We start from the raw sequence: 12,462 nt of genomic DNA, 5'->3' as shown, positions 1-12,462 counted from the left end.
GTGCTTAAAACAAGCAAAAATATCTGCCAATGGAGTGAGAAAATTTTACTTGAATTAAGTGTTTAAGAAAACATAAATCTTATTTTACAATTTTTTTTCTCACCCCATTGGCAGATAATCTTGCTTGTTTCAAGGACAATTCCACCCAAATTGTACATTATCTGTCTTAAAACCAGACTTACTTACCTAGGTCACTCTGCTCATCAGGAAAAAGCATCTTAATTTAAGAATTTTTAGATATTTCTACTGAAAACAAGACAAAAATACTAAGTAAGAAAGTCATTTTTTGCAGTGTAAACATCAGTTGAGCGCTGCAACTCCACTTTTTAAATGACAATATCCTGGCTGGACCACTGTTGTCAGTGATATAAGTTTTTGAAATGAAAATTATTTCTTAATGTCTAGTGACATATCAGGGCCATTTTATGATTAATTGATATAAATTTCTTACATACTGTTCCTTTTGAAGTGCACCTATTGCACTGCTTAAAATGTTATTTGGTGTATTTGGTATATTACAATGTGTTCGCATGGTTTTTAGTAAAAACACATTATTTTCCACATACTGTAAATTTTTGTAACTTCAGATTTCAATTTCTTCCTAAAACGCACAGATTTTGTACGAAAATCGATTGGCCAGCTACATTGTGATTGGCCTGAATACCTCTGACGTCAGCAGGAAATGTGACCCTCCTTACCATGTTTAAAAGATTCACTAACAATGCAATGCTAACAGGAGTTAACTTACAGGCTGTGAGTCCAAAGCGGGAGGAATTCTGATAATGTCGGTCTTGTCTACGTCACCAATCTCAGGAAGTAAACTGTTGCCTATAATCCGTGTGTTTGTTGTAGTCCAAGAAAAGAGATTTACGTTGATACGCTAACTTGCGTCTTTGTTTACTTTGGGGTTTGTACCTTTTGCATATCGTTAACATGTACTAATACACACTTACACACCAAAGGAAATGTAAAATCGTGAATCGAATAATTGGTGCTTTTTAAAGGATTCATAATGATTTTTAAAGTAAAAGTATTAGATGTGGTCAGTTTAGTGTCCATCCAAATGTACTCAAATGTCGATGTGAGAGAAACATCCCAAACAGATTTATCATTACATGTGCTAGATCAACACCTTATGTAAATATACCTATGAATACTAACAAGATTATATTGCTCTCTCTCTCTCTCTCTCTCTCTCTCTCTCTCTCTCCAGATGTCGTCATTTGGTTTCCATCCTCTGGTCCAGATGGATGACTAGCCTCTCTATTCGGTGGAGAGATGAGTCACACCAACACTCAACAGAAAATTCAAATAAAGTGATGCTGCCTCCATTTCCATGGTTTAATAAATTTAAATGTCCTTACTATGAAAGCCGTTTGAAGTTCAACAATCAAATATCATGATTTTCCAATATCATCTGTCTACCAAACATGACATCAACATTTCTTTGTCTTTTTTTAGCTTTGAGACCAACTACGCATCAAATCAATTTTTTCATTATTATACTTTAATACTTTTTCTTCTAAGAAAACAGACCAAAAGTTTCATGACTCATCTAATATCAAACATAAAAAGTATGTAGCCAATCACGTTTTTATATAAATGCATCAACACATGAAAAAACAACGTATCCATCAAGCGATTTAATGGGTCTTTAATAATAAACCTCCTACTGCAAACACAAAGGGGTCTCTGCCACCTTTTAAATCCAGCCACCTACTTCCCGGCTTGTTGAAACCCTGCTGTGTTCCTTCAGAAATTTTAATTTAACAGTGACCGAAGTGTCGCCGCCTCCAATAAAAGCTTCTAAACCGGTACTGCATGAACAAGTGTGAAAACATGAAAGCTCCTAAACTTCTCATAGGTCAATGCAGAAAGACCTTAGAAGCAAAAATAATAAATCAATTAGAAAGCAGAGACGTTTCTGTTCAAAATCCCTCCTGCCGTCAGCTCGGCAACCTTTATTTCTTTGTTCTTCCTCCTTCTCATGTCCTTGTCATATTCGTTCAACTCAAAAAATCTGTTTGCCGCATATCGGCTCCTTTAAAAGTACTTTTAACATCTCTTCCTTTAAATTTTAGATTAGCAAAAATGACGTTTCTCTAAGCAATACGTTTGACTGACAGTTACTTGTGTCTTTAAGACACCACAGAGAAAACCAATTATTTGGTAAAAAAAACTATGTTATGTGGCTTTCCTAGTCCTTTTGTTCAGCAAGTTTCAACTGAAATAAAATTTAGTGATGTCTTCTGCAAAGCACTTACCTGTCAGTCTACTTACAAATTAGTAACTTCTTGTGTAAATGGTAAGGTGGGTAAGGTATAAAAAAATCTGGATTTAATTAAGTGCCAAAACAGCTTCTATACTGTTCCCAGTGGAAAGACAGAATTAAAGTTCAGCTATTTCACTGCTAAAAAACAATGTTTTTTGTGTATTTGGTATAATACAATGTGTTTGCATGGTTTATGGTTCAAAAAACACATTATTTTCCACATATCGTACATTTTTGTAGTTCCAGATTTCCCTGTCTTCCTGAAACACATGGATTTGGTACAAACTGTCCCTGATTGGCCAGCTAATCTGTACGTTGTGATTGGCCTGAATACCTCTGACGTCAGCCGGAAACATGACGCCCCTTACCATGTTTGAAAGATTTGGTTGCTAACAGGAGTTAACTTACAGGCTGTGTGTCAAAGCGGGAGGAGTTATGATAATGTCAGTCTTGTCTACATCACCAATCCAAGGAAGTAAACTATTGCCTACTATCTATGTGTTTGTTGTAGTCCAAGAAAAGAGACATATCGTTAACATGTACTAAACCAAAGGAAATGTAAAATCGTAAATCGGATAATTGGTGCTCTTTAATATTCTTATAAAGCAAACTACGTGTGGATTTTACACACTGCACTTGTGACAGTAGGGTCAATGACATGACATGCATATTTTTGTGTCCAGAGGCATTATGTACAATAAAAATAACTTTATTCTATCAAACCTATTTAGTTTAAATATATGCTCAGTATTTTTCAATAATAAATACAAATTTTTGTAGTTATCTCAAACTTCTAAAATGGCAACTGTCTGTACAAATGAGCAGTTTAATGCTGTGTTCACACCTGCCGCGGTAGAGTGATTTCAGTGTAAAGTCAATGTAAAGATTAGGGCTGGGAAAAACAACATATTTTTAAACGATTAATCTAGCGATTATTTTTCCGATGCATCGATTAATCTAACGATTCACTTTATTGGTCCGATTCGATTTCGATTCAATTCGATTCCGAATCGATTTCGATTCTAATTGCAATGTATACATGTTGATTTACATATCTGAATGAAAAAAAAAACATGAATTCCTGAATTTTGCGTCTACGTACTTTTTGCGTCGACGTCATCGATGATGTTGACGCGTTGTCCCAGCTCTAGTAAAGACGCATTTGGAGGTCTCGCGGTGTGAATGAGACATTTAGCGCGGTAGACGCAAATCCGAGCGAACGACGCAAATTGAGCATTGCCGCGGGAAGCGCGCGATTTGAAAAATCTGAACTTCAGAACGGAAAATCGTGCCATGTTAACCAATCAGGAGCTTGCTCTAGTAGTGACGGGATTACAGGAAGCAAGCGGAGTTGCAGAAGCCCCTCCCATGATGTGAATTTCCACGTGAATGTCTCGAATGACTAGAATTTTACACGCGGCTTTCACGCACGAATGAAGCGAGTAAACTCAAAATGTTTAAGGGTCCAACTACGTGCGAATAGCGTTTTTGGCGCCTTTAATGCGTTTGGTGTGAATCAGGTGTGCCTCATAAGTCTTTAAAAGTGAAGCCGCTTGCTCTCTGATCGCCACAGATGATTCCTTCTGCGCATGCCTTGGCTCCAAACTGACGTTTTTACGTAACATGGCGGCAACCATGGTCGGACATTTTTGGCTTCAATTCATTACAATGGAGGGAGGCGACGTCGCGTCGTCCATCTTTTTCACAGTCTATGATGTGAATCCAGCATAAGAGAACTGTTAAAAATGCGTTTAAATTCTTAAAAATTTTAAATAAGATATTTTGGCATTATTTTATGTTCAAAATCTTCTCTATAAACAAATTTCACAAATATCAGTAGTTGTTGGGATGTTAGGATAATTGAAAAACTTCTGTCCAACAAAATTTGTATGTTCTCAAATGTCAAGGTAGTCTAACCACAATCATGGACGTTTTATTAAGAAGTTAAAATGCATAAACAATAAACATGACAAAGATTGCATCATCCAGTGAACCACAGGTGATCTTTATGGCTAAATGCAAAGTTTGTACATTTCTATCAAATACAGAAAAAAAATCATTATAAAAATGTGACTGTTTGTGAAAACCACTTCGTAGTGCATTGAACATTTTGTGAAAATTAAATGACACTTTTATAAACATTATGTCTATATAAACGTACCTGCTATACTCAGGTAAATGAAAGGGCTGGTTTTGTTTTCTCCATTGCGTTCATTCACAGCTTGCACATAATACCGGCCTGCATCTGCTGCTGTTGTACCCAACACCACGAGCTGATTTTCCAACGTTATTGCTCTGAAATTAAGAAGAATGTAACAATAAAAAAAGTTGAACATCCACTTGCGCTTTCATTTTTATGGTGCCATGAAATAATACGCAAATGAGCATTTAATTATTTTTATGTCGTGTTGCTCCAATCACTCATTTCAAATCATTACAGTCCTGTAGCTCAAATGGTGGAGGATGGCATTTGCAAGCAACACCACGGTCATGGGTTTTGCATGTTATAATACAATGTATAGCTAGAATGCACTGCGTGAAAGCATGAATGTAAATAGACACACACAGATACGTATTCACTTTCACAAAGAAAAACTTTTAAACAGATATTTTTCCCTCTAGAGGACAGAAAAAACTGATAAAAGATAAACAAAACAAAATGAATTAATGAAGAAGAGAGAGTGGTCTTCTGTGTTTCTCTCTGGTCGATGTTCAATAATGCTCTTGTGAGAAATGTCAATAGCGCTTTCGCATTTTCACACACATATAACACAATCGCACTTTTATATAAGCAAGTTTTTAAAAGCACTAAGAGCTCTTCGATTTAGGCACCACGACTAAAGTGTAACAGCCCGAAAAACCTGCAGAAAGTCTGGTAGTAGGGGAGAGCGGGGCACAACCTCACGCTTTTTGGTTTTGGCTCAATCATTCAAAAAATATTTGAGTTTGATTAATTATATTTTTACACAAGCAACACATACTGTACCTGTCTGCTACAAATGAACATTTGAAGTTTTTTCTAGTATTTACCATTCTTGAACAATTACACCAAATGTGACAGAAGTGCAAACGTTACAACTTACCCCAAGTGTTAGTAACACAGGCAAACATTTCAATACTATTTTGTCTGTATACTTGAAATGGATATTGATTATATATCTGTTTATAATAGACAGGTATCTACACTATTCATCCCTCATCTAATCATGGTTCAATTATAAATGAATACAAATGTCTAAATATGTGAGAAAAAGCAGCACAATTATGACAAAAAAATTTTTTTTTTACCGTATACTGTATGTGATCCAGTCTGTAAAAACCATACTAAAGTCTCAAACTTTTATTCTGAGATAATAAGCATCAAAGTCTGATTTTCGCCAATAATTTCATTATGATTTTAATCTTTGACGTGACCTTATTCAGTCAATATTAAAGATATTAACAAAAATAAATGTTGACACACAATTTTTAAAAAGACAGGCACTTTTTTTTTGGCAGCCAGCAATCATTTGTGTGTACCCTATTTAAAACAACGGAAAGAATATACGCTTATGATAGCTGTTTTCATATCATTCTTGTTGAGGGGTTAGTTGTAACCAGTGTTGGGGAAAGTTACTTTTAAAAGTAATGCATTACAATATTAAGTTACTCCTCAAAAAAGTAACTAATTGCGTTACTTAGTTACTTTCATGGAAAGTAATGCTTTCGTTACTTTTGCGTTACTTTTTCTTACTTGGCTGAGGCTTGATCTATTTCAGGCCTTGCAGGTGTTTTTTATGATCGCCCAAATGTCAAGCTCTGGCCTGCCATCTCCGTTTCTGACTCAAACTTTTCCCGCTCAGGTGCACAGAGTGCGTAATTCTACGTTAATATGTTCAGTTTAATTCAGTACATTATTTTATTTTTAAATTGAATTAAACTGAAAAGTAACTTGCATTACTTTTTTAAAAATTAACTCAAATATTAATGTGTACATTTATTAAGTAATGTGTTACTTTACTTGTTACTTCAGAAAAGTAATATTTTTACGTAATTGACGTTACTTGTAATGCGTTACCCCCAAAAGTGGTTGTAACACAGCGTTACAACTATCCCCGCTGGGTGAAAATATTTTCAAGTCTACCAAAAAAGTTGCTGTTATAGTCAACAACACACTGATTAACATGACCTAACATTGGTTTTGGTATCTTATACACCCAACTCAGAAACTGAAAAAAACATAAAATTAAAAAATTTACTTAACTTTATGGCAAAACATTATACATTTCCATAAATGAAAACAATACGGAAAAAACATATCGCTCAACACTGTGCAACAATGTAAACGGTCTGTGTTACAGTACAACTAACCCCATGTTAGTTTTTGCCCAGTGCACCCCTACTGGAAAACCCTTCCTAAAAAATAGTACAAGACAAACGAAAAATCCTAACAGCTTTGGCTGTAATAATTAAAATACAAAACAAAAACTTTAAACTACACCTTACCATCCGCTCTTAACCCAAATTCATAAAATCATCTTACAGGTATACTGTAGCAGAGAAAGTAGGGGTAAGTTGTCACAATGTGAACCTTCTGTTTATTTTTTAACACTTTATTTTTACTATTCATTATAAAAGGGAAGTAGTTACTGTTATAAAACCTTTATTTATTTCAACCCAATTTCCTTTCAGATTAAAAAGTGTTGTATGGTTTTAAGTGTACGTAATAATGGTCAGAAATAGGAAGAGTGGTTGTAAATATTAATTTACTTTCTTTATTCGAAGGGCCAGAGAAAAATAAACAGAACGTTCATAAGAAAATAATAATAAAAAAAATCAATTATGCAGCATTAGAGCGGCCATACACTTATAAAAGGCTCATATAGTTTATCATTTATTTATATTTTAAAAGACTTATTTCATGCTTCAGAATTTATATTTAAAACATGAATCTCAGAACATAAAAATGCAGTATACATTGTGTAAATTCATATGACAAACCTAAGCAGCATTAAACAGTACAGTAATTTCAGCTTGCTTCTCTTCAATGTAGTTATTATTACAATTTCCATGACATAACCATAAAAGCATGTTAAACCCCCAGGTGAAATGATACCCTTGGGAAGACATACATGTACTGTAGGAATACTGCGAGCAACTTTTATGGTCCTTCGAACTACACTTCAAAAAATGCATTCATTTTTCAACCCAACATTGGGGTAAAAAAGGTTAAATTAACCAGGAATATGTTTATATTTGACCCAACAATGTGTTAAAGGAATAGTCTACTCATTTTCAATATTTAAATATGTTATTACCTTAACTAAGAATTGTTGATACATCCCTCTATCATCTGTGTGCGTGCATGTAAGCGCTGGAGCGCGCTGCAACACTTCGATAGCATTTAGCTTAGCCCCATTCATTCAATGGTACCAATCAGAGATAAAGTTAGAAGTGACCAAACACATCAACGTTTTTCCTATTTAAGACGAGTAGTTATACGAGCAAGTTTGGTGGTACAAAATAAAACGTAGCGCTTTTCTAAGCGGATTTAAAAGAGGAACTATATTTTATGGCGTAATAGCACTTTTGGGAGTACTTTGACTCGCCTGAAAAGTCCGCTCCCCTTCTCACTCTCATAATGAGAGAGGGAGGGTGTTACTGCGCGGAGTCGAAGTACTCCCAAAAGTGCTATTACGCTATAAAATATAGTTCCTCTTTTAAATCCGCTTAGAAAAGCGCTACGTTTTATTTTGTACCACCAAACTTGCTCGTATAACTACTCGTCTTAAATAGGAAAAACGTTGATGTGTTTGGTCACTTCTAACTATATCTCTGATTGGTACCATTGAATGAATGGGGCTAAGCTAAATGCTATCGAAGCGTCGCAGCGCGCTCCAGCGCTTACGTGCACACACACAGATGATAGAGGGATGTATCAACAATTCTTAGTTAAGGTAATAACATATTTTAATATTGAAAATGAGTAGACTATTCCTTTAAAACAAACCAGCATAAGTTTAAAAATTACAACCCAATAGCTGGGCTCGTCCCTTTAGGAAAATATCCCATTTTTTAGAGTGTACATATACATAAAAGACTAAAATAATGTTATAAGAACTTAAAAAAAGGAAAACGAGAAGTTTGAAAAGGAAAATGGAAAGCATTCAGCGCAGCTTTATTTAGACATTACTATGTTAGGGCCCAGTTCTCCACAGTCACACCCCAAATCTTGACGCAATGGCAAACTACAAAACCATGGCTAAAATCTACAGTAATCTTTAAACAGAGCAACTTTGTGCTTTAATGCTCGAGTCTCTCTGTAATGTCAATAAAGTCGAGTCATGGGTGACTGTCCTCATTTAAATATATAGAGCTCTTTTGTAAAGATTTAGGAGACTGTGGAGTCGTTTCGATTATCAGACACTTTGGTACACTAATGTGTGCAAGCATGCATAGAAAGAGTCAAGGTGAATGGCTAGGAAACAAAGTGCTCTGCCCTCGAAATTCACCGTGGCAGGCTTTTAGGGCAGGAAATGCGAATCAGAACAAGCAAACAAGCAGAGAGATGGAGTAAAAGATGTGGCGAGATATTTAATGAGCACTGGGTGTTGTTCATTTGGAGTTCAAGGTGGAATAAAGTCAAGAAAGAGAGAGAGAGAGGGGGGGGGTGTGGGTTTGAGCGAGCGAGAGCAGTGACAGGAGAGAGAAGTAAAGGAACCACATTGAACGTCAAGAAAAGCGTTTTAATCTGTCTCCTGTAAGGAAAGATTGTCCCTTTGAACTCCGAGTCTTTAATTCAACCCTTTCCGTCTGGGGGAAAACTGAGGAAAGGAAAAAATGGAAAGTCTGGCAGTCTGGTTGAGTCCAAAATAAATTCACAGTGGAAAAATCACAGCATGGGATGTTTTGACACATTCAGCTTTGACTTCTGAAAAAAAAATGTGGTGTTTCGGGTTTATTTAACAGACTAGATTTAAGAAAGTTAAGTGTGTAGGGTGAAGTGCGTGATTTTTTCAATGTTAAAATATTTCCTCCCGTCTCGGTTGAACGCGAAGAGACATCTGTATGAAAGCCATTTGTAGGTAGACTTGCCAAAAGTGAAAAGAAGATAATCGTGGCTCTGTGGCGCTTTTTAAACATTGATACGTTTGTCTGTGTGGGGCGACTTCAAGCTCCATTAATAGCATGATTTGGGGTAGGACGGCACATTTGTCTGTCCAATAAAATAAAATTTACTAGCTTAAAAATCTGTACTAGAAGGTTAAATGTTCCTGTAGCTTAGCTGGCAAAGCATTGCGCTAGAAGAGCAAAAGGTCATGGGTTTGAAACCAGGAAACACAAATACTGATAAAATGTATAGCTTGAATTCACTGTACTGTATGATGCTTTGGATAAAATTCTGTAAAATGAATGTAAAAGTCTGTACTTTTAGTACTGCATGTGTTAAAAAATTAGGGGTGTAACAGTACATAAATTCGTACCGAACCATTTCGAGGTACCAAATGCAATCTGTAACAGTAGGCGAGTTTTACGCGTGGAACATATACTTCAAATCAAAGTTCCCACACGAACATTTTAAGTGGCGGACCGCACATTTGTTTAAAGGCGAACACGTGTTTTCATTCCACTGCACTGCTTTTTTATTGCTTTTCTATGTAAACAGTTGCTAGATGAACGCTTTTGACCGTTATGTCAAGTTTCGCATCTTTCGCAGCTTTTGGTGCCAAGTTTTATGATGCCGTCAAGTTAAAACCATTTCAACTTTTTTTTCAGGCAAGTCAGCTCATCAATAGCCTCTTTCACACAGTAATTCTGGTAAATTACCATGAATTTACCAGAATGAATTTACCAGTAAATACAAAAATGTGCTGTTCACACATGCAGTGACGTTCCCTCTTTTTACCAGTAAGACATCATTCACACATCAGTATCAAAATACCGGTAAACTCGGAGAGAAAGCGGAAGTTACCTGTGGCGCGCGGCCGGCGAGCTCCGTACGTGTCGTATTTGTGAACGGTGGGTTATGACTTAATATCCACGGTCCGTATTTTGTTGTTTTCACATCTGTGGCAAACGGTCGCGAAGTTGCTCGTGACCAAACAACATTGGGTTAGGCGGCGTCAAACGGAACCTGCGCGTTTGCACATTAGGCTTCACAGATGGTGTGCTAAGCACGTCGGCAATTTGGCAATTAGATGGTAAGCTGTTTTAAACAACTTTGGTGAAGAAATGTGGATGTTAACTTCAGGTGTGCTCGACTTTTAAGCAACATGTGTGTGGAAACGTCCGTAAACAGTCTGGGGGAAACCGCGTCACCTGTATAAAAAACGTTCTGATTGGCCCGATCTGTCAGCGCGGTCTGACGTCGTCCGTTCTAAATGCCGGTAATGCTATATTTTTCATTCACACACAGCGCTTACCGGTAAATTACCGTTAATCTTACAACCTGTCTTACTGGTAAATTAAGAGCACTGATTTACCGGAAAGGTTCTGTTCACACATGACATGTTAACTGCAATTTACCAGTAAATTACCAGTAAAGACTGTATGTGTGAAAGGGACTTATGTCAGGTCCAGAACCGTGGACCAATCAGGAAACCCTGGAGGCGGGACAAGCGTTGCAAGGTTTTGTTTACAGTAGCAAGTTGGCATAGCAATTTCTGCTATTCCCTCATGTTTTATTCTATATTGTTTTGTTTAATTGTTTTATTTTAAAATGTAAACAGTTTTACTTAGAGGTAGACCACTGATCTATATAAATGACTGGATTGCGCATGACGTCACAACTGTGAAGCCACCGTGCCGCCATGTTGGTATACCCAAACATTCCATTAAATCAACGGACGTTATCAGATTTTAATGAAAAATCATCACTTTACTAGTCTTAGTTTTAATATCTGAAGTTACCCTGTACATTATTACAACACAAACGTCCTAAGCCAACTCAGTCTCACCCCATGTCGTCAATATTTGACGACACTTGACCATTCGTCAATATGTGACGCGGAGGGTATACCTTTCGCGTCATTTTTTGACGAACTGGGGACTTCAATACTATTACGTCCGTTGCATTCTCTTCTCCTATTTTCTTACCATTTTCGCGTCGGTTTAGGGTTAGATTTACATAATGACATCCCTACCCAAACCTAACTCTAACCCCAACGCCAGGTGACAACTGTTTCTAACCCCAACGCCAGGTGACAACTGTTTAATTTCGCGTACACTGTTTAATTTCGCGTCGGTTTAGGGTTAGATTTACATAATGACATCCCTACCCAAACCTAACTCTAACCCCAACGCCAGGTGACAACTGTTTCTAACCCCAACGCCAGGTGACAACTGTTTAATTTCGCGTACACTGTTTAATTTCGCGTACACTGTTTAATTTTGCGTAATCTAACCCTAAACCGACGCGAAAATGGTAAGAAAATAGGTGAAGAGAATGCAACGGACGTAATAGTATTGAAGTCCCCAGTTCGTCAAAAAATGACGCGAAAGGTATACCCTCCGCGTCACATATTGACGAATGGTCAAGTGTCGTCAAATATTGACGACATGGGGTGAGACTGTGTTACCTAAGCATGTACATAGTTATTTATTGAAAGTTGTACATTTTGCATCTAAAATAAATAATCATGCTTTGTACCGTATGTGCAAGCAATAATTTGGTGGTTTTGTTATAATGTTATCTAAAATTACAAGTTACCTCAACTTATTTAGAAAAATAACGCTGACCGTGTAGCTGAATGTCAAAAAAAAAAACTTTATTTATACCCGTGTCATTAAAAAAATGCAGCAGACACACTCACCTTAACGGTTTTTTATAAATCCATTATCCTGCCCGATTAAAACATAAACATTGCAAATAACACCAGAATTAAGAATTAATTTACGTACACATCTCCTAAAATTAATCTTGTGTGACTGATACACTGTAAAGGGGGTAAATTTAGATCATGATTTTGAATGAAAGTCAATGACGCCCTCTGCCGGTTCGGTAAACCAAGATGGCCGCTCAACTCTGCTCTGGCTTCACCTCACACTGTTACGTAAGCGTTCTATGCGCAATCCAGTCATTTATATAGATCAGTGAGGTAGACCGATTAAAAGATTTTGCAGATTAATCAGCACCGATAGTTAATTGGTGGAACAGTCGGCTATCTGCAAAAAATCCATGCCGATCGTTTTTCTGAGTGCGCCAGTTACTT

The 12,462-nt window shown here is 36.7% G+C and overlaps 1 protein-coding gene across 3 annotated transcripts in view; it reads right to left on the bottom strand.

Annotated features, from left to right (window-relative positions):
• sdk1b (sidekick cell adhesion molecule 1b) overlaps nucleotides 1-12,462 on the bottom strand; it is a 373,118-nt gene that overhangs the window by 184,580 nt on the left and 176,076 nt on the right. For all 3 annotated transcript variants that reach the window (XM_073866164.1, XM_073866162.1, XM_073866163.1), the window contains exon 6: nucleotides 4,434-4,567. In XM_073866164.1, the coding sequence (XP_073722265.1) occupies nucleotides 4,434-4,567 (134 nt within the window). The remainder of the gene's footprint in view (nucleotides 1-4,433; nucleotides 4,568-12,462) is intronic.

The sequence above is a fragment of the Misgurnus anguillicaudatus genome, chromosome 3 (assembly GCF_027580225.2).
Source record: "Misgurnus anguillicaudatus chromosome 3, ASM2758022v2, whole genome shotgun sequence".
In the NCBI taxonomy this organism is placed as follows: domain Eukaryota; kingdom Metazoa; phylum Chordata; class Actinopteri; order Cypriniformes; family Cobitidae; genus Misgurnus; species Misgurnus anguillicaudatus.
The sequence above is the reverse complement of the archived record's forward strand: the minus strand, read 5'-3'. Positions and strand labels throughout refer to the sequence as shown.